The sequence below is a fragment of the Zerene cesonia genome, chromosome 5 (assembly GCF_012273895.1).
Source record: "Zerene cesonia ecotype Mississippi chromosome 5, Zerene_cesonia_1.1, whole genome shotgun sequence".
Classification (NCBI taxonomy): domain Eukaryota; kingdom Metazoa; phylum Arthropoda; class Insecta; order Lepidoptera; family Pieridae; genus Zerene; species Zerene cesonia.
The window spans coordinates 4,571,305-4,595,918 of NC_052106.1; the positions used below are offsets into that span (position 1 = coordinate 4,571,305).

Sequence of the window (24,614 nt, forward strand, 5' to 3'; positions counted from 1 at the left end):
TTAAATTTTGAAAACTTCTGATACTGCTAAAGTATTTAACTTAACAAATGTCATCAGTTTGTTGGTGATAATTATTAACACATCTGGATTCTCTTCAAGTGTTATTATTAAATTAGGATATATTAATATTTCAAACGCAAAGGTGACTGGATGACTGAACTATTTACGCACAGGCCAAACCACTAGACCGATCAGGCTGCAATTTGGCATTCAAAGAGCTACCATGATGTGGGAACACGCTAAAAAGGATTTTGATAAGTTCGTTCGTAATAAAATGCGTTTTGGAACATGTCAATAATTTGTTTTTCGGTTGTGGCACCCGTTAACTAATTTTTAAATTTGGGTGGAAGAATTTAGTGGTCCTTCGTTTTATATAAGATAACGTTTTACTGCTCAGCAGAAAACAAATGAACAATGATCCAATAGAAAAATAGTGTTGCTCAAAGAAAATACAAGTAACCTTTTAGATAAGAACGATAGGTAAATAATATTGACAAGTGTATTCAATCTATAATTATAAAGCTGAAGAGTTTGTTTGTTTGTTTGTTTGAACGCGCTAATCTCAGGAACTACTGGTTCGTTTTGACATTCTTTCAGTTTCTACCGCTAGTATTCTATAAAATTAACGTAGCTATAAAACAAAAGGTAAAAATAATCTAGAAGAATCTATTAATTAACGCATTTAATACATAATTATACATTACGATTTACAGCATATGTAAAGATTCAAATAGAACTCGGCCCTCGCATCTTAATAACCCTGGATAAGCCTCATTTGCAAATTCTCAAGCAATCAAGATCTTTAAAGCCGTTTACCGTACAATGACTAGAATAATTAGCTAATCGGAGTTGCCGTATATTTGCTAATTTAAATTACTATAATAGTATATTGAATATCCTTTACCCCAAGACATAAAGTTTTACATATGAAGTTATCATAAAGAAAGATTCTTCATATTATATTATTATTCTATACAGGTTGAAAATGTATAAATAATTTGTATTTTCGTTTCTAACTTTTAATCATTAATACATGTTTTCTAATATTTTTTCAAAAATGACTTCCAGTTATAATAATGTTATTTCCTATTTTGCTAAATTTTTAATAAAATTGGACTATAAACAAACTACACTTTACTATTATCATAGTACTACCATTTTCCATATTTTTCATTTATACTACGTACGAGGTTTATTATTCCATTCACGATACCTTTGACTCTATCCATACGTTCTCACTTCACATGAGTTAAACTTATACGTGTTCGAATTTTACAATTACTCAATTTATATACAATTTATTTTAAGCCCAAACTAATGAATATTTAGAGTTTAAAGAACAAATGCCTGTGTAAATAGTTTATCTATTGTAGTAATACGTAAAACAGACTTGCTTACGTACTATCTTAAATTCTTCTAAGATTTCATATTTTAGTAAGCGGGTCCTAATGTGGTCATTTGTTCTATCCACTTCGTATTACTTGTTTAAAGTCACTGTCGTGTTCTGATCTCATAAGTTAACTACGATGTACATTAGCAGCACTAACTGAAGCCATTTTTTTCTAATATTATCTTATAAATGGGTATTATACATACATTATTTTTTTTTTAAGAAGTTGGCTGAATTTGATTTCATTGGATCGTGTGTGCGTATAAAGCTTAAATTTCTACATAACTTATTAAGTAAGTTATCAGTAAGTCGTGTCTATTTGTATGCAAACAAGCAAATTAGGACTTTACTCAGATAAGCCAATATGGTCACCGTGCCTGCATGTTTAGTTTCATATATGGCATGCCCTAATAGAACTGTAGCATGTGCAATATATTGATAAAAGTATGAATCGATTTTCAATTACTTAGGTATAAAAAGTGCTTAAATGATTACCAGAAGTTTTAGTTTCCTTTTTTTATTTTGTCATATTATATGTTCGTTTAATATCGGTAAACTAAGGAAATGGTGATGATTTTTCTTTTTTTTTAAGAAGAGTTTTAAATACGAACGAGCAATGGTTTGATAATAAAAGTATATTGTTGATTTAATGCCTAATTTATGTCTAAATTATCTATCCTAACGCGGGAACTTTTTAACAGCTTTTTAAAGGAGCCAATATTTTTAAAAAATAAAATCAAATTTGATTCACTCATAAAGCAGCCTTATACTTTTATACCTATGTTTAGCAAAGAAAATCGTTTTGCTTTTTTAATCACTATTAATTGTAGCCCATACTTGAAACACATTATTGTAACTTGCGATAAAAAAGATCAAAGCAAGAATCACACGGCACGCCTCTATAATCAATAGTCATAACAAAAAGAGGGTTAATAATAATTGCGATTTTATAACAATGGATCAATGTAACCTTCGCAATCATTAAGTATTGATTTGGCATTTTAAGTCTAGTACGATCTGATGGGTGAATATAAATGTGGGTGGCGTATAGACTAGATAGTGGGTACGTAGGCGGGCAGCACCCCTGGGGTGTGGTACCAACACATTGTACAACAAATCTTTTAAACATTACGTAATATATTAGAATCAAAATTAGATTTATCAAAATTTATATATAAAATTCTCGTTTTCGTTCATACTTATCCGAAACGGCTGGACCGGTTCTCATAAAATATCTAAAACACCTATTGAGAAAAATCATACACACAGTAAATTTACTATAACAGAATATAGCAAATAATGTCTCATGGATTGCAACTCGAGTTTAACCTGAGTCATGAACACGTTATTGCTGCTTTGCATAATTTTATACTGCATTTTATGAAATGAAACTTTTTTTTGTGTTTTTACGTTCCATGAAAACCTATTTTTATAATTCTACGATTTGAAAAATAGCGATCAGCCTCTTTGACCGTGATATTTAACGTCTTTTCTACAAAATATTTATCATAACGTGTTTATTTAAATTTTGATAATAAATTTTATTGTAGCTTTTAAATTAATACATAATTGTCATAACTGACAGAATACCATATTTATGGTCAGTGACCTTAACTCAGAACAATGTTTATTTCTATGATTCTTAACACATTCCAAATAAAAATGATGCCTACGCACATCTTAAAAGAATTACATGCAATTTCGAAAGCTGTCATTGTTTTTGCTTTTTATTAAGATATGCTATTTAAAATACCAGTTTCATTCACAGCATTTTACATGGTTAAGAAGTGAAGCCCTGAAGTGGCGTGAAACAATGCCTGTAATCAGGGAGAGAGTTACACGTGCACTCTTCCGGCCCATTAGCATTGAATGGCGACGCGTGCGCAGGCTCGTATCATTGTCACACGGCCGCCATCAAATCGACTCCAGAACGGAATACCACCGATAGTCTCCTTATTGTTCTCGATTCCATGGTGAATTAATGAAATTGCCCCATTTGACATGAACATAAAAGCTGAATATATCTCTTTGTGCAATGAATACGATGTATCGTGATCGTCGATTGCAGCATGTTCCAAATAATATTATAATAAAGCAACTTACCGGTAATTCCAAGTAATCGGCGATGGTGTACTTGGCGGCGCCGCGTCTGATGTCAGCCAGCGCAGAGAAATGTTCGTCTCGACGCATCTTCCGCCGCAACAGCGATCGAGCGTATGGATACGCAGAAAGGTATTCACCGTATGCATCCATCAATTCACCCATAAACAGCTGCTTCAATAGAATAGTACTCTCATTCATTTCGACTGCCGTAGGCGGAGGAGGTAGTTCTCTACATTTAATTAACTCTGGAATGCTTTTCGGAGCGAAAGTATTGATCCCACTAGAAGACTCGCACGACGTGTACGCACCGGTTGAATCACTCGAACCACACTTCGAGAATGGAAAAGCGGACGAGGTTCCGCTTTTTTCACTACTAGCGGAACTCTGGCGTGTTGTGATCGACTTTTCATCGAAGTCCGGATATTGCGGCTCAGATTGACTCTCGGTCGAAGGTGATGATTGAGCGACGATAACATTATTATAGGCAGCGTTTTTTATGCAGTCATATAAATCTTCTATAGATTCATAAGGTGTCATGCTACCACAGGAGTTCTCTTCGTCGTCTCTTAATGTCTCGTAAATATCTTCATTACGTCTTGTTACAACAGGTGTTAAAGCAGACTCTGACCGACTTCTTTTTACATTTGGTACTTGATCATACCCAAAATCGGCTGGGTTAAGGAAGTCCCAGCGAACATTAGACCAAACATTTTCTGTAATATCAGCTGATATTCTATGGTCGGCACAACATTGGCCACCATTTTTTAAAGTCACAGTGTTAACCTTTTCTGATTCTTCTGCTAATGAATCTTCGACAATTGACTCACCGTTATCTACAACAACGTCAACTACAACTTGGCGCGGAGCAACACCCAGTGATGATGAACTGGATCTATTATCATCATCTAGAATTTTATTATTTGCAGGTTGTTCACTATACATAGAATTAGCCATGTCAGATGCACAATCTACGTCACGTTGGGATAAAATTCCCTCTTGAATCAATTCCGTCAAAAGACTTTTCGACTCATTTTCAATATTAATAGAGTCCAACTGCGTATTAAGAGCGGCAAGTGTATCGTCCTCTTTATCTTTAGTGGGATTGCTTTTTAGTAAACCAGAATCAATGTATTTTCGCATACGTTGTGTTAATGCTTCGCTTGCTTCTGACACTGACTCTAAATAGTAGAACAGCAAGTGATATTCTTCTTTGGTAATAACTGCAGCGCGCAGCAATGGCTTGCCATAAAGTTCTACTGCTGAGAACAGCATAGACGCTGAAACAAAAAAAAATATATAAACCTATACATTACAAATTACTTTCATTGTCTATATGATATCTAAGTATCTAGGTGGTCTCTTAAATACGTACGTTGCTTTAACTTGTAAATAAAGCAGATTAAGCATAATGAGGTATCTACGCTCTGTATGTGATATATTAAGTATCTGTGATATTCCTTTTTATGGTATAGCAACTGGAGAGGCGAAACTTGATCGCATGTATTTATTACAAGGAGTCTTTTTATACGTTAACACATAAGGTATTAACCTAAAATGGCGTGTGATTTTAAAAGCCTTATTCCGCGATAATAAGGACCAAAATCAGGACGACTTCTATCGGTATGGCGATCACGGCGGCTGCATTAGCTTTGCATACGAGTCGCTTCTGCGAAAGATTACCGGACAATAGCAACGGCGTGCGTACACGTTTCAATATTGCCAAACCGCTTTCTACAAACATAGTTTGCTGACGGAATACTTAATACACAACCGACTCGTATTGACGAGCGCTCCAAGGCACAAGCAAGGAAAGTTAAGGAAATACTTTTCGTAAGATATGACTCGCTAGCAACTATAAGTCAATGTACGAGTAGTGCTCATTCAGTTGTCTTTAGAAAACTTTATGGTCATATCGTAGGTGTGAAAGTCTAAAGACACGTTTGTTATGAATTAACCTGTTCAGAATTGGTACAGGCACTAGATTTCTGTATTTAATATTTATATTTTAGTATGGATTGCCATTAATTATGTGTTACGTTCATTTAAATTTTTTAAATAAAAAACCTATTTGGAAATATTATTAAATTTGTTTACATGCACATGTAATCGTAATTATTTCTTGTAGCATGCACTGGAGTAATTGTAGGTACCTACTGTTCCAAAACTTATGGTTTTGGTTTGTTACGTTCACTAATAAGTGACATAATTCGATCGTAAATCAATTTGACGGGATTATTTTCCCCACTATATTTTTCACTTACCATATATTTTCTCCCAAGCAAGAAAGACTTCTAGGTCATTTCCATCCCACGGTGGTGGCTCAAATTCTATGACGATTACTTCCCCTTCCAAGAAAATTGCAGGTGCCCTTGGTTCCACGGGGGCCTTTGAGCCTCCGAGAAACAAAAGTGCGGTTGGAGGTGCCACTGCTTCTTCTGGTGGAGGAAGAGGCCCAGCAATAGGTAGGGATAACGGCACTGACAAAGGTCCAGATGGAAGCCCAGCTATGACAATTCCAGCCTCTTGCAAGGGATCGTTGATTACTTCTGCAACTGTGCTATTGCCCCATACTGACACCTAGAACAAATAATGACAAATTGGCGTATATTGCTTATAAATATAACTTATTGAATTTATTGGTATATTGGTTTAACAAAAAATCTTTGCATTCTCTACAATTTCCCGATGTCGAAGTTTTAGAATTATAGTCTATATTTAAATTACTAATTAAAACTTTAAAGAACTATAATTGCATACTTATTACCGACACAACATTTTGCGTTTAATTTTTTACGTATAATACGTATGAGCTATTTAATTAATACCTCAAAAATACATTACGTAATTCCAATTTTGAATTGGGGTTTGGATTAAAATTCTTTTTTAAGTGCACAAGTATCATATCAGAAGACTTCTCAAAACTAATCAGCTCAGGCATCTTAAGTCGACACAAAAAACAACAGCTCGACCATCTCGGATATCTGGCACTTTTTCTTCGAAACGAAACCGTTAAAATTGTTTAACTACCTCGCAAACGCAATGTTTGTTTATATTTATAATGTCATTAACAAGGAACGAATTAATGATTTGAAAGAGCTATTTATTATATTTTTACTCTCAAAACTAAGTATAAAAATGGATCAACATCATCTCTCATTTTGATATGAATGTGCAGTAAAATAGCACACAGTTAAAAGAACAAGTTAAAATCTAAAAACAACTAAAAAATTTTAAACCCGTTAATAAGATATCCAAAAAACTTATTCTTAAGGTATAAAAAAATAATCCCGTGTTAAGAAAATTAATTGAACGAGGAAATCTCGCAACTCGAATACCTCAAAGCGCACATTAGCCTAAAGTGGAAAACATTTATTTATTCAGGAATGAAAATTGGCCATCGGAGAATGCGTGTACATTACGAAAAGATACCACGCATCGATTTAAACTACCTACATACAAATACATGCTGGTGTAGATGTTTATAGTATACAACATATAAATGCTGGAGTTCCAAAGGCCTTGACTGCCTGAGTTCGAAGTTTTTTACCCGCTATGACGTAGCGTTCAAGTTATGCACGATTCCCCGCGGACGCCGCACCCAAACCGAAACCTACAGGATAATGCGTTGATATAATTTATCTTCAACGAGTAAAAAATGAAAAAAAGCATCTCCGAGGCACAAACCCTACTACGAGTTTCGATATTACGACGCGAAGACGAGACGCGTGTTGTTTTATTTTACGTTCAGATTAAACGTCGTCAAATTTAATTATTCTCCGCCTTTTTTACTTGATGAATATGGGTATTGACCATTTTATTATACGGTCGTGTTAATCATACAACGGTCAAGCAATTTATTGGAATAAAAATTGATTACCTGGAACTCGGTAGCTGAATTTGTGATGAAGCTACCTACATAAATATTATCCCCTGTTATCTGATTCTATTTATGGGTAGGTTTGTATTCTATTGAAATTATTTAAAGCATCAAATATAAACAAACGATTACGTTATATTATATCAGTTAAGAACAATTACAAACTGAAACTGAATTAGTTAATAATAAAATTTAAATTAATTAAAAATATCCACAGACGCAATTGTCTCCAAGACTAGGTACAAAATCAATCATTCAAATAAGGTATAGTATAATATACTATTATGCTATATGTGTAATAGCTACTATTATATGTTATCTGTGGTGTAACTGTGCAGTTAGATAGGTGAATAAAAAAATAAGGTGAAGATTAAAAGTATTTAGCTGTTTTCCACTTAGTGCCATCTTCATAAGATTAGGCGCATGAAATGCTTATTTAAGCGCCATCTATAGTTACACTCCAACATCACAGAGAGAGAGAGAGAGAGATAAACGTAAAAGGTTCTCGAGTTTTATTAGTACATACCTAGATGGCGCTGTATAAAAAATAACTTTACCGTCATTTATTCATACAAATTTTAAAAATATTAAAATTATGCTGTCGCTTAAAATTAAAAAAAAAAAAAATAAATCAAAAAATGTTACGAAAATTTCATGACATTATTTTTGTATAAGTATTTTGAAATTTATGCTAAAAGATATTTTAAAGAATTATGTATCTATAGATATATTATGTTACATCATGTAATGTAAATTAATCGCTAACTATTTATTAATTATGAAATAAAACCATACGTATTTTCAAAAAAGGATTTTTCTATTACTTTTAACTTGAATCAGCAAACAATTTTCCTCTTATAGAACGGAAACCGCGAATTAATTCAGAAACTGATCCAATTCCTTGAGTAAACTGCTTCTTTCGTAACCTAATACATTTCATAATATTTGCAAATTAAAATATGAAATGAGAACGACTGCCTAAGTAATGAGATATGATTCACAATATTTTAATGAGAGTGATCAATATGTGAAAATAAATTACTATTTTTGGTTCAAAATTGTTTCCAATCATCAGATCAGACGGAATAACATTACATGCTGCTACAGTTAAAATTACTTTATTATTTAATACGTGGTACTTGGTTAGAGTGTGGATGTACTAGTAGCGAGTAATTTTAGTTTTAATAAATAACCAAAGGCAATCGATAACAGGTATTACGATAAATAAGTATTTAAAGATTTTATCCATGTTTTATCATTACTGTGACTACATTAATACATGGGATCCCCGATATTTTGCATTTTTAGCTTAGTTAGGTTAGCCGTGAAACCAAAAAGTAAAGACAAATCTTCACTTTTCTAATGAGTAGTGGTAAGTAGCAATATTAATAACATATTTTTTATCTAACCATAAATTATCAAGGAAAATCATTTAATAATTTTACTTATTGAAAGGGTTAATTTAATTAAAACAAATATGCATAACAATTCGAAAGTAAAAACCATCGACCGGGAGTAAAAACATGCGTCTGATTAAAATATTGAAATTCGAACGCGTACACATATGTTTTGGTACTGATAATATATAATTATATACAAAGCGAACACGGAAAGTATGTCAGTCGGCAACCTGTCCACATTCGTTCAGTTGACTGTATGTTTCAACGCACAAGTGAAAGAGAATATTATATTTATTAATAATCGAAAGCTGCAGTCTACTTTGCATGCACAACAGATACGTTACAAATTAATATTTGTCGTAGCATAGACATAACTTGTGATGATATTCTTTATGCACATGTTTTTGACACTTGACATTGCAGCGTCCATTATGCATACAATGTATTTATGAATGGACTAAAAATAGGTTTTTACTTTTTACTTTAGCAGTATCAGAGCAAAATTCAAATTTTATGAGCTTAAAGTTACATAATATGTACGTCTTAAATGTGCAGAATGTTTTGTGGAATATTTAGCCATAGCAATGTTTTTTTATTCATCTAAAAATATTTTCATGATGTCAATGTTCTTCAATCCAATAGTAAAGACAATAAAAGGCTAAGCCTGTTTTCTACACTAATAATATAAAGTGTTTCATTTTTTTTGCTCCATGAGGTAATCGCAAATTTTGTAATTGAAATACTGACCCATATCCATGAATAAAATTTCAGGAGGAAACGTGTAAATGGAACGCAAATAGCATAAATCAACAGTTTTAATGGCTTTATCACAAGAAGTCGTGAAAAAATCTTAATGATATCGGTGATTAACGAAAACATATTTTCTTCCGGATCGAAATACACTGATTTCAATCAGATTGAAGTCATAGAATGAAAAATAAAGCTATGTGTACATAAATTCATCGCTCTACCTGTCTTACTTCTTTTAATCAGCCATGACTCAACATGGGCTATAAAAACTACCGATTAATTTTATCTAGGTATTAAGACGTAATTAGTTTTTTGTATAAATTATTTTATAATAACATCGTCAAAGAATAATGCTTTTTGGTTTAAACTACATATTAACAACGTGCAATTGTGGTTTATTCATCATTCACATTTCAATAAATATAGGTACAACTTATTTATAACGTTGAGTCAAGTTAAAGTCTTAAAAGAAACTCGCTACAGAAAATTATAATTAAATATATCTATAATCAATTTATGTATGAATTTATTAATTTATGAGTATATATAGTGGAAACTATCGAATATTATATATTCGATAGTTTCTACTATTAGCTACATACATAAAAAATATGCTTAAATCTAGAAAAATTTAATCAATAGAATTGATAAACGTATTAAATTATGTTACGTAAAAAATATTTGCCGTGCATAATATAATCGATTTCCGCAAAACACAGGTGCGTCAAATAATAGCGCATAATATGTTATTTTGAGATTTGGTAAAGTAGCAATGAATAATTTTATAGTAACTTAATTAACAGTAATAATAACAAACCATTGGAAGGGGATAAAATAGACATGCATTTACTTTAGCAAAAATTAGGATAACCTAATTTGTGAAGTAGGTAAATGCAATGCTCTGTATTAAATGACGTATAAGTGAGTGGTTGTGTGGGGTGGTTAACGGAACATTTAGTCATAAGATATTGTCTAGTGTTCTTTATCTATAATCTGGCCCATATCCTTTTCCTTACCCTTCCCAGTCCTTTCCCTTATTCCTCTCATCAATCCTTTCTTAATCACTTTCCAGCTTGAAGTCGGCAATCCATTCGTAGAGGCGTAAGGTCTGCAATCGACCTTACGCCCCTCCAAGTGTTTATGGGCGGTGGTAGCGCTTACCATCAGGCGACCCACCGGCTCAATCGACGACTATGACATACAAAAAAATACAAAATACTGGCTTATATATATATCAGAAAAAGATATAAGCTAAGAAAAAAACCTGTTTCTGTGATACCAGTGAAATTTACTGGTGAAACCTTGCGGCATATCTAGTAAATAAATAAAACAATAAATCATTGATATTGTAGAACTAAGCAAAATGTATGTAGATATATTTCACCATGCCAATTTCGAAAAGGAAAACGGCCAATATAATAATATATTTATCGTTACACTTCGATCGTCACTAGACTTTCTTTTATTTATAAACAAACGCTACCATTTGATTGCAATAATGCTCTTCAAGGGTCGTTAACCATTAGGCAGTGGAAAATCGTTTCCGACCTTTGTCAACCTTTAGCTACTTTCTACGGTGTCTACTGCTGGCATACTGCACGAATTTCAACGTCGGATATGACACGCTCTCTTTACAGAGCGCCCTTTTACAGTAGTTTTGACCCAAATTAACTGATTCGGAAAACATTCGGGTTGTGGGCTTGCATCATTACAAAAAGTATTAAAAATAAACAAGACGCAGTATTAATAGTAGCAATGTTTTAACTAAAAGGCTTAAGAATATATGATTATAAAAATGAGACCTGTTTTACGTGGATACCATTTGAATATTATATATTCATATAATGACATTTTAAAAATATACTAGACAAGTTAAGGAGACTTTGAGGATTTCAACCTCGTCAAAATAATTTAAAATATTAGATATTTACACTTATTAAAAAAAAGGAAAATCACAATTTAAATACCAACACACAAAAATAGAATGACAATAGCACCACCGATCACGCGAGTTCAACCAGATCAAAGAAAACCGTTAAATACGTTTGAAGTAATACGATTTTAAGCTGATTAATATTCAATTATTGAATTATAACGAAATATAATATATATTTCGTTAGTAATTACGCTGACATGAGAAATATTCAATAACATTATTATACTCGGAAATGGGAGACGCGAGTCTGATTCATTGATACGGAACGATCATTGTGCACGGTTACTCAACTAACGTAATAAATAACTATGGTTATACGTTATATAAACAGATAAATCGTTAATATCAAATGAGTCAGTAATCAGTACATATTTAAATTAAATTGTTTATCTGATTAAGACTGTATGTGTACTGAATGGTAATTAGATAAACAAATAGACATTTTTGTTGTTTTCGTACGCAGTTACCAAAAGCGTACACCTTTTTCTTCTGCATTTTTAAATACATTTCTCATCAGATTAGAATTTTGCTTCATATTAAATTGTTGAATATTAAATCTTATAAGACATCTATTTAACGACTTTTATTTTTCGGGAACATAGTATTTGATAATAAAGGTCTGTATTTTTCGCATAATATCATAAAAGAAAGAAAGTTGATCTAGAAGGCAGAGCGGATTTTAATGATTTTTTGAGTTGATGATGAGCTCGCTAAATTTCTCCTGCTTGGACTAGGATAACTTTCAAGAAATGAAAAAAGAACGGCCAGTCAGTCGAAACCTGGCAGTTAATAATATCTAGATTATAATTCGAAAAGCTGCTCGAAATAATCAGCAAAATAACCTGCAAAATCTTAATAAACGTGACCGATTAGCAACAATCCACAACCTGACTGCCATAGATAAAGTCTCGGCAAACCTGTTATTGGTACCGAAGGCATTTGTATCTACTGAATATTATAAGGCTGCTCAGCGCTGGATTTGAACTAAGGGCATTGAATGGGCTCATGCCTAGGGCGGCAGAGGTTAAATTATTTTTTAAAACATAATACGGATTAATTAAGATTCATTATTTTACAATGTATCTGTTCATATAAAATGTTTGGGTTTTAAATTTTTAGCAGCGAAAAAAAGGCACAATCTTTAAATATCATAGAACGCCATTGCCCAAAAAAAAAACATTTGCATCTTTGCAAAAAATCAGCAGATAATCGTTATCTTTCATAATGCCTCAGGGCAGCGCTTAGGTTAAATCCGACTCTGGCCATACTCTATATACCATGCATGGAAGACATTCCTAGCAGATAAGAGATCAATGACTCGTTAAATATAGAATGAATACTATCAAATTGAATGGCATTTACCGTTTGCATAAATTTAAATTTATGAGATGATGCATTCTCGTTTATGACGAAGAGTGACAAATACAAATACATAGATACAAATATAGTATATGCTGCCTGCGGCTTCGCCAGCTTAGAAATTCAATGGCTATTTTTTAACGCGGTAAATAATTGTTTTTCGTCTCCTCTCTATCTCCAGACACGAAAATAATTACATAAAGTCGCTCCGTTGGGCATGGAAGAAAGACGAACAAAAAAAAAATGAACAAACAAACACATTTTCGCATTTAGAAAATATATATGTAAGGACAAAATATTTACGTGATTATCAAATGAAAATACAAAGTATAACAGTCAAAGGAATATTTTAGTTGAATTATATTCCAAGAACCAAAATATTCCTACAAGAAAGGACAAACTAGAAAACTAATTAAAATCTAACTGTTTAAGTACTTAACTAGCTAAAACATTGACACACGCAATGATTAGATATGAATCTATTCATTCTTACACTATCTCAATTTTAAAAAGTGTGTCTACAGTTACTTAATTATCCCGAAAAACTACTAAGATTTAATCCAACTTTACATCATTTTCCTCATACTCATAATATAATCCTTCTCGTAATTCAGTTTCGTAGAATCGAGCGGCTCAATCCTACATAACTTGTTTTCGTATCCTATGCGAGGCGTGACTTCGTTAAAAGAAACCTAAAAAGAATAAAGAGTAACATAATCACTGGCCTAGTAATTTATTTAGTATGTTCAATTTTATTTTTAGGGGCTGGTTTTGCAGTTTATGCTCGCCAGATAATAGTTTTGTATGCCTACAATTTACATGAGTCAATTACAAGCGACTATAGAGTATAGTGTACACAACGTAATTGCTGCAAAGGAGGTAATGTAGGACAATTTTTTACCTTCTTATTTTACAACAAAGAAGTAACAAACACGTGCTTACGAAATGGTACGCGACAACGTCGAAAAGTAAAAAAAATAAAGAGTATTTTGTAACCATTTTATAGGAATAACGTCTAGTGCTATTTAAAAGAAATTATCAATGCCACAGATGCCGAAAAATAATAAATAATATATTATGTTTTTCTACCTGTGTGTATATAATATATTGAAACATTTATATAAATATATAAAAGTGGCTAGAAGTTAGAGAATGGTTGTGACAAAAGCGTTTGAGAGTCGTAGCAACAATGTAATTATGTAACCGCCTAGTAAAAACGTTTCAATTGATTTCTATTGTGCCATATATGAATGTTTATGAATCGCGTTCTGCGTCATACATTTTGGTGGCAAGGATTGCTAATAAAAATGCAAGACATATAAACTGTTTACCTTCAATGGTATGGAAAAAGTTGAGTAATACAATGTACTTAAACAATGCAAAATATATCCGACGTACATTGGCTGAATTTTTTATTGGCCTAATATCTTATACAGGCACATTTAGTACAAACTACAAACCACACCGTTTATATGTGATAACGTTAATTACTCATCGATATGGTATGACCGGTTTTTAGCAACGGTTTTTATTTGACATTAATAAAGCTCATAGTTTTTGTATATAAATATGTGAGCAAATATATTACGACGGATAACATAATACTATAATTTTACGTATCTGTTACCTTTATTATATTAGATGCTAATATTAAACCATTTATTTAGAATTATATAAAATCTAGGGTATCCTTTAGCCTATCTTTTAATATACAGAAATGCTTTGGTTAATGTTTTATAATTAACACTCAACTGTATTTTTCAGGAATAAATAATTTCCTCACGTATACTCTGTGTAAGAGCATCGACTTATAAGCAAGTGGGCCAATGTTTGTTTTTGTTGATGCTACTAATAAAGCATTTTTTGTTTTTAGTTGTTTGTGCACATTTTATTTAATATTTGTACATATTGTGACCAGACGCATATTATGTTCTATTCTGCAGCTAATTAATCTAAGTCTGGCAGATTCTTAGATGATTGAGAATAACTTCGATACTGATACAGACGTAAAAACAGATATTAACTTATCCTGAAATTTCATTAATGCTACTCTAAATACTAGCTCGAGAAAATAACAGGAATTTGGCTTCAGTTAAATATCATGTTCAAAAGTCAGAAGTAAATTATAAGCAGTTACATTACCGCCTTCGGGTGTCACCTTAAAGTGGAGGCGCTAGACGACCTATATAGCTCTGTCTTTTTCCCTTACGGGAATAAGTACAACTTTAAGACTTTAGCTAACACGATACTGGACTTCTTATATATCTTTTTTCATGTACATACTTAATCATATAAAAAACATGCCTTTCTACAAAATATTGGCGAGTGTTATGCAACCAACTAGCATTTACATATTTTATAGATAGCTAGATGTATATTAAATGTATGTTTATGTAGATTTTGTATGCCTAATAACATTATGTCTTCGCTATTTAAAATTTATTAGTTATATACTTTCGTAAAAGGATTTTTACATAATCCTCTCATAAAGTATACATATAATTGTTATAAATAACTGGTTCTTTTTGTAATCAGCGATATTCCAAGTAAAACCAATGAAGCGAATACAAGCTAGTTAACAAAACTTGTCAATAATTACGTGCGTGGTTAAGAAATTGTTTGATACGGGTATCTTATAAAACAGTTAACTATTACCGTAATAGAAAACTGATTGCGTGCTCTGATTTAACCGAAACATCAAGACTATTACAATAACATCATATTTTATTCGGTTGTAAATAAATACTTCAGACACAAGGTTTATTTTTTTATTAATGTTTCATACCACGGGGCACCTGTAACTTGTAGATAGTTCATTTATATCTATGTATTTAAAATTATATTAAATACCTTTTAGTCGAAATATTCAATTATGCCGAAGAGTCAGACGAAATCAAGTTGAAATGTAAGAAATATTGAACATACATACATACCTACAATACATTTCATAGATATCGATGTGGGTTATATGGATAAATATGTGAACTCTGTAACATGAGATTTGTAACAAATACAGTATATTTTGTACCGTACAAGTTGCTTTATAAATAGTAAGTCATTCCTCACGAAATATACGTTTATACAATTTCGATAGTTAATTTTTAATATATAACTGTCTAATAGTTATCAGACCACAAAATCTAAGATTCGTAACACCTACTAATGCCACCAAGGTCTCTTCATTTAACACGATACCTCTAACCTAGATTGGAGTCACTGCAATGATTATAAAATCATTCAACAATGAAAATGAATAGTATCTTTATTAATTCTAAGTATTAAAACAAGCTTACTATAGAAAAACGGTTTATCAAACTAATTTTTACCAGGCTTCAATTTATATATTTGAAATTGTCAGATATCGGGACATTATTTACAAATATGGCATAGATACATTAAAGTAATATTATTAAATTAATAACGTTTTGTAGCATATTATATTAATAAGTTATGATATTTATACAAGAATCCGCACCTCGGTATTTCAGTAATTAATAAACAAAACAACCGCTTCATTCATGTTTGCATTGTATAATATTTGTCATTATAGAGGATATCATGGAACTCATTATACATTCGTGCAAATGTAAATATAAATATTTATTATTTATATAGAAGAGATGCCAGGGACATAACTCGTTCTCACCGGCATCAGTAGGAACTCGAGTGAGCTTCAATCATAAATTAGCAATAACCGCCCTGTACGTCTGTTTCCGCATTGCATAATACTGTTTTATATCGAAGGGTCACCGTAGTAAATAATGTAACACTGATTTCATATAAGAAAATTTGATCAACGTGTTATGAATATTTGTTAAAAACAATTTGCCCCTGATTTTAGAAGCGTTTTTATATATTACTAGCTGCGCCCCGCGGTTTCACCCGCGTAAGTCCGTATCCCGTAGGAATATCGGGGTAAAAAATAGATGTTGGCCGATTCTCAGACCTACCCAATATGCTTACCAAATTTCAGAGGAATCGGTCAAGCCGTTTCGGAGGAGTATGGCAACGAAAACTGTGACACGAGAATTTTATATATATAGATTTTAAAACTGAAATTATAAATCGAGTTACTTACGGCGCCGTACAACTTAACATAAATATTATTGTGGGCCTGTTACACCATAATCCCACACAATAAATTCAATGTAGCATCAATAAACCACATATTGTATTAATGAAGTTATTCCAATATAAAATCAAGGTTGGAATTTCTTAGAAAAATGTCCAGACATCGCTGTCTCACTCATATTAATTAGCTTTTCTTTATGTCCATTTGACTTCTATTGCTGTTTTAATAAATCCTTTTTAAATAATGTGCTTAATCTTTTGAAAATGCTTTAAATTTTTTAAAATATTATTTCGTTCCCAAAAAATGTAAGTTTCGGTGGAGTTATAATACGAAACGATAATTTATAGCTTAATGTCGTGAAATGGTTTTTATTATTCGGTTATTTCAAGATTTGTTGTACCTACCTCTGTTATGATAAAAAAAAAACCGGTAAAAAGTGTAATGAACATTTGTGTAATTGTTACCTTTATAATGTTACATGTAAAGCATGATATTGGATATATATGCTTCGATAATATATAATACGTTTCAATAGCATATACAATTTGGTTAATACTTGTTCTGTGGTTTTGCTTCGATCATCGCTCGAAAGGTATTATTTTCCTACACCGAATTCAATTGTTTCATAATACTCGTTATCCATTTCACAATTTTTAAGGATTGAACCTTCAATTCGAAGACTTGATGACCCCAAGAAACAAAACTGTGAGAGACCCAGTTCCGCACGAATGCAACTCACGTTTCCATATAAAACATAATTCATAGTAGAAAGTGCATTTACAAAAACATAAAGATCACGATTTTGCTTTAAGAAGAGGTAATGTTTTCAATCTTTATACCAGAACGTTAGCTAATACTGACTAATGATCTCTTTTGAATTGCAAAACGAATAAACTATCGGCTGTTTTTGTTTTTGAAATTCGTTTAAATTTCGTCCTGTTTATTATTCTAAAACGATGCTTTTACGTATACATATTAAATACAGAAAGTTGCTCACCAGTCGGATGTAAGAAATTATTATCAAGAATGTTTTTTTATTTTAAATCTTACTTGCAACGCGTTCTAGCTTCTTTCTGTGATAGTATTTTTGCAAGGCCTTTGATCTGAATAGTTTACAGTATTTTTCCTTTTAAATTAAATTATCTATGTTCCTCACGGGTTAATTATAACAGGTTTTTATGTCTAAATCGATTCTTGTTTTTTTCCCTTAATACACTTAGTTCCCTTAGTACTACCAGGTAAAATCAGTTCACTTTTTATAGTATATAACATGATCGATTACATTTTTTTACATTTTAACATCTATTTGTATTTGTTCTGTCAAAACCTGGTGTGTGTTTACTTAATTAACTTAGTATAATAGAATGACCTAATTAAGAAATTCTTGAAATGGAAATTGTTGAAACCCTAGCTGGTTTAACTATTTTTGACTTGCCATTGCCATTTGTAGTCACAATGTTTTTAAACAAAGCTCAAATGCGCCTTCATATAAAACAACGGGATAGTACGTGGGCTGAAACGGCAATTACTGCGATCAATGTGGATTATAGTAATTGATTTATATTCATTTGACATACACGGACAATGATCTCAGTGACGATACATCAAACAACACAAAGTTTCCATATAGGAAGATACGGCGCGATTAGCATTCTAGGGATGCCTAGCTGCAGTTTTATTGCTGTCGTATTATTAATATCTAATGTCCAAACAACTCGTGAACCCTGAAACACTTATTTCGTTACCAAGCTCTCGTTTCTAATTTAATTTTTACACAACATTTTAAAATTACATTAGTATTGTTAAACAACATCATCGTTACAGTATATTGTCCAAGTAAAACGAAAAACTAACGACCGAATATATAAATTTTGTGTTTTAGAGGAAATGACAAAGTCTATTTCCATATTAAGTCCAGAACTCATTAAGTCCTAAGAGCGACCGTTAGCCATTTTTACTTTTATCTCTTTCAACTTGTTTTGCAACTCTCTTTAAGGACATTACGCCTACTAGTCAGTCACTGTTCTACTTCACGACCACCGATTCTACACAAAAGGCTAATCTACATTTGCATTTAGGTGACCAACATGAAAGGAGATACGTAGGTGTGAAGCGAATATAGCTGTATCATTGAAAATATGTTTGGTCCGCGAAAACTTTATGCTGAGATGAAATATTAAAATGTCGTCGTTAACCATAATTTTATTAAGGATTTGTGGTCTTAATTTGGTTCTTGAATTTGTAACCGTTTAGAAATAGCATATGTCAACTATTCATGAAGTTTAGCGATATTTGTACATATTCTTTTAAAACATCATACCGTAAGACCACAATCTTAATTATTGAGGAAATATTACAGTACCTTTTCTTCCTTGTCGCAAATATGAAATAAAGATTTTTTTTATTAGGTCTTTGCTTGTTTTATACCACGCTATACAATTAGTTAATGTCAAGGAAATACGTGATGCAGTTATGTATGAAATTCTATCACGCGATCAGTACAAGACGATATTTGTATTAGCAATGAGCTGGTCGCACTTGTGTATAATCGCCAAAGTCGGTATTGACACCAATTATGGAATTTAGAGCGCAACCAATGTGTTTCCTTTCTATGGAGCGGATTTTATCAGCAATTCGCTAGTTTATCATTTTGGTTATGACTTATCAGTTATGAAAGTTACACAGGTAATACTAAGAACATGGTGTTATATTATCTGTTCTAAGAACCCAATAGTTTACTTTTGAAATAGCTAATTTGTATTTTTCTAGCTTTAAATTAAAGACTTTTATGAATCGTTTAAAAAACTTATATAGGTACCTAAGTAGCTACATTATTATATTGTGTTAAATTATATATTAAATAAATACGTATGATTTTGTACTATTGCTCTAAATGAATGTACCAGACATGTTTAAAATTTTGAAGCATTTCCACATAAACAATGAAAATACAGTATAATATACCGTATACAGAAATATTGAAAAGCAATAATCCATACATAATTGTATCTAATTTTAAATGCCAAATAGGGAACTTGTATACTATACTCACTTATAACTTTCTCGCACGATCACGAGCACAATGCAATTCCACTTTATTTGCCAAGTTCGATACACGTGTACAAATCTGGTGACTGTATGATATTGTACCTTAAATAATACAATATGTGAACACTAATATTTGATCTCTAACATAGCTAAGGTATTCCTTAACACTATATTTAGTATTATGTCCATCAAAGATATTTTTTATTTGCAGATCCTCCACTAGACTATAACATGAGCTTGTAGGTTACAATGTGTAATAGTTATGTTTATGTGGACAGTATTCAGTAATAAAAATTATATGTAATACTTAGAGCCTAAGTCGTATCCAACCTAAACATGTTAATTTTCAAAAAGACAAAATAGATGAAAACAAAACATTGCATTCAGGTATAAGTAGCAAACCAAGGCAATTATCCCAAATCCAATCGATAAACAAATTTTCATTAAATCTTTCTGAACAATAATTTCGAAACACACCTTAAAAACGAAAATAAAAACAAGTTTTATTTTCTGAAACACTCCAATTAAGTGACCTACTCGTACACCCTTACACACATGAGTAACACTTGGTGAGTCTAATAAGCAGTCGTGTTTACATACGTTTTCATTTTCTGGGTCAGTCTTCTATACAATGTATAGTGTATAATTTTGGTTAAGACGTGACGTAATACATAGAAAAAAATTTCACTCAGAAAAAAGTCAACTACAAAAATTGTTAAACGTTTTCACAAAACTATTTCTCTTTTTTACTCATTTGGCGATTAGTCTTTTGTTTATATAAATGAACTGATTTTTAAACAAAAGACTAGTAAACAATGGCGGCCACCTTGGTCTTTTAGCTTCCTCCATAATCGCGTCTTATTAAAGTTTTATAGTTTGGCATCGGTTCTTATACACCGTAAATTTTATAGAACACCACAGTTTTGTTAAACCTGCTGGCGATCATTGTTACAACTATGAATTTAACGTTTAACTGTCTCCTTGGTCTGAATGCTATTGCGTTGGCGTTGGAACTAGAAAATTTTCACTTCGATCTTCATAACAAATATAACAAAACTAAACAAATTGACGTAATGAATATAAACTTCACCATAAAACAAGTGAAATAATTATTTGCAGTATTGAATTTGTTAGTTTGAATCAATACATAGTTGTGGACTAGATAGGTACTGCTTTTCGCCGCCTATACAGTTTAGATAACTAGATTTTTTTTGAAGTAAAAACTTTATAGAAATTGACATGATTAAATTCAGATTTTGTGTTTCGGACACGAATGCTGATTTGCAACTCTGCAATAATTACGACAGCAATTTGTAATCACCATTTTTCAGTTGAAAATGTAACAAACACCCTAGCAATTTCAGTACCCATTTACTTTGAAATTACCGTCGCAATAATGACCATCACACGATACTAATAAGGTTCATATCTCTTCAATGCAATTATTGCTACTCGTTAATCTATCGGGCTATTGTACTGTCATTGTGGCTTAACGTCGCAAAACAAAATAAAAAACGAAACAATGCAGCAATTCACGTAAGCAAGTGCTACTACCGATTTCTGTGGGAACCCTATGCAATACACTTTCTTCTGTGTATTTTGAGATATGTATATATTGTATTTAAAAATATAGGTAAACTGTAAAAAAAATCTTTAGTGAATAATGATATGCGCTATATCTGATGGCTAGAACGAAAAATAATGCTTTTCTTAAAATTTTCTCTGAATCTAAAGTATGTATTCATGTGAATAATAAACATGAAAGGCTCTCATTTTTAGACACTCTATATAGTATATCTATATAGTAACTGTGTAATCATATCTTGACACTTGTAAGAAAATAAAAGTACTAAGATATTTACGTGTTTAAAAAAAAAAGTACCTGCCGAGGCTATGCAAGAACCCTAATGCATAGATATAACTATCATTACTGTCTATCGTCACTCACGTCTGTGGAAATTAGACGTGATTACTTGAACATAAACTCTATGCATAAGATAGATATAATATAACGTTATCTTCGATATTGATATTCTGAGTATCTTAAAAAAAGGCTTTTGACACATACGGTGCGGTAAATATGGTAACACCCCAATGATAATATAATAACACCCCAATAACCCCTAAATTTTTAAAATGTATTATAAATGAAATGTTATATAATATATGCACGCTGCAATTATTTACTTAAATGATCAGTGAAAAATAGCACTGTTTTATTGATACAATTAGTTTTTATAAATCCTAAGCTAAAATATTTCTATAATATATGTTTCTTATGGGTACTACATAATAACAAGAATATTTAACAAGCGGATTTTTTGTCTATCTTCGTTTGAAACTTTTGGGCGATTTTTTTGCCAGCTTCAGGTCAAAGACACGGTCTTATTGTTGTTTATATGAAAAGATATCATACGTTTAAATTCTTAAAATTCTACTTGCTATTTTCACAATTTTTTATTTTTTCTTTTTAGCTTTAACTGCCTACATATAACATTAAATAATCTTGGACCTTTTAGTTCATTAAGTGTATGTTATCCTATAATATATAAATATTTTCTTCAAAGTCATAAAATAAAATAGATGATACCTCAACCTGGTACAAGATCATGCGACCGTAGCGAGATAATAATCGCTTATTGTAATCGACAAGTAATGAAAATAATACTATAACCCTGTGATAATACAAGGTTACATACCATTATAGCTTATGAAGTCAACTCTATTCTATGATAAAATACCTACCTTTTATATTAGATGTTCTCAATCACAAAGGCAATCAAGACAATACGAGTGTAACAAAACAAATTAATTGATATGGTCATTTAAGCATCGATTAAAAATATAATACGAATATTAGATTGAGATTATAATAAAATATGTTATTTGAGTAATTTGGAAAACTTTTCTGTTATTATCTGTGTAAACAAGAATTAAACTCTAACTAAACAGTTTTTAATTTATGAATTAAATATTGTCATCCATAGACAATATTGCATGTGGTTTTATATACTGTGTAAGCACAATGTAGTGCACAAAAATAAATTAAAAATATTTAATAAAAAAAATGGTTGCTTATCTAATAAAATTATGTTAAAGGTTGAAATTAACATAAGTCCGATACGAATACGGATGTAGTTAAGAATCGGAGCTTGCCTTCGAAAGTGCCATTCTATTATTATATGTGCAGATAACCTTTAAAAATCTACACATTGCTCTTTATTAGGTTGCACTGAGAGTTCCATTTTGCAATTTTAAATTAATTTAATTTGTTATGAAACAGAATATCCTTGTTTGCTATTGAAGGGTAAAGAAAATAGCATATAATGGATCACCCCTAGGATATTTAGTCATTCGGATCAGTAATTCCGGACGTTGCTGAAATATAGCTGTTTATTTATAGTTTTGACCTGTCTAAAATTATTTATGTGTTATTTTTCTATTTAACAAATGCTTAAACGACGTTTGAATACAACCATTATAATGAATACCACCTGGTGAAATTTGGATTATAAACATGAAAGTAGAAAGAGTAAAAGCACCATCTTTCTAATTTCACAGTAAAATATAAAGAAAGTGTCATACAAGCGATCAATATACCATGAACAGTTAATATTTCAGAGAGTCGCGAAATGCATTCAAAATGTTGCCTACTTAAGGAAAGGAGGTACACCGTTATGACTTAAACTAGCTATAAATACGTTTTTCGTGCTTCATATTTATTCAGTTTAACTAAATAACGGATTACCAATATTTGAGATACATTTAAACTAGACGTTTAAAACCATTTATGGTTTATTACATAGAGCCCAGCGCGGCAATCAAGGCTATAGTTTTAAAAAGTATAAATATATTTTTACACGCACACACACACATACTTTTGTACACATACGTGTATATCAATTAATTGTATGTTTTCTTCTGCATGAATATATATGCAAAATACATCGCGACTATGAGCAGAAACCAAATCAATAAAATTGAAAAAAGTTTTCGACCATTTTTCAATTTGGCAAATACGGTTTGGGATGGTTTGGGATGGGTGTCATGACTGCTCTCCTCGCCCTTTGGACAGCACAGAGTTTGGTTTCAGAGTTAATAACTGTAGAAAATATTACTACTCTAGCCTAAAATTTCACGAAATTTGTTCTTATAATACAGATAACATAATATTATAGTAATACCAAGTAATAATAAAAATATTACTCAAACTGAACAACTTTAAACCATATTCTCTTATATTATACAATCGAAAGTAGGAACCAATACACCTAACTTCACACTCATAACCTTTTCCATCGAACGTAATAATCATTGGCGAAGGGATAGTTCTAGATAGGTTACAGGTTATTACCAAACTAAGCTTACCTATTAAATATCCATTTTATCTAGACACAGATATACTAACGGAAGTCGATAATTAAGTATGAAACTAGGTGTAACATTTATTTCACACGTAATACGACATCACGCAAACCATCTAATTGTTGTCTGAAAACGTACCTCCTTTGACGTTTTTGTTTTTTGTAATTTATGATATAAATACATACATATTCTATTATGTAGGTCTGTATTGGTGAATATATGACAGTCTCAGCAAAATGGCTCTATTGTAAGCCAAAGGAATCTAGAAAAAAAAAATTAATACAGAAAAACAAATATTTCAATGTTTTTTTTTT

General features: G+C 31.4%; 1 protein-coding gene across 1 annotated transcript in view; it reads right to left on the reverse strand.

Annotated features, from left to right (window-relative positions):
• LOC119840302 overlaps positions 1 to 24,614 on the reverse strand; it is a 93,604-nt gene that overhangs the window by 60,697 nt on the left and 8,293 nt on the right. Inside the window, exons 2-3 of the mRNA XM_038366854.1 lie at positions 5,755 to 6,070; positions 3,494 to 4,770 (exon numbers count right to left, since the gene is read on the reverse strand). Coding sequence (XP_038222782.1) covers positions 3,494 to 4,770; positions 5,755 to 6,070 — 1,593 coding nt within the window. The remainder of the gene's footprint in view (positions 1 to 3,493; positions 4,771 to 5,754; positions 6,071 to 24,614) is intronic.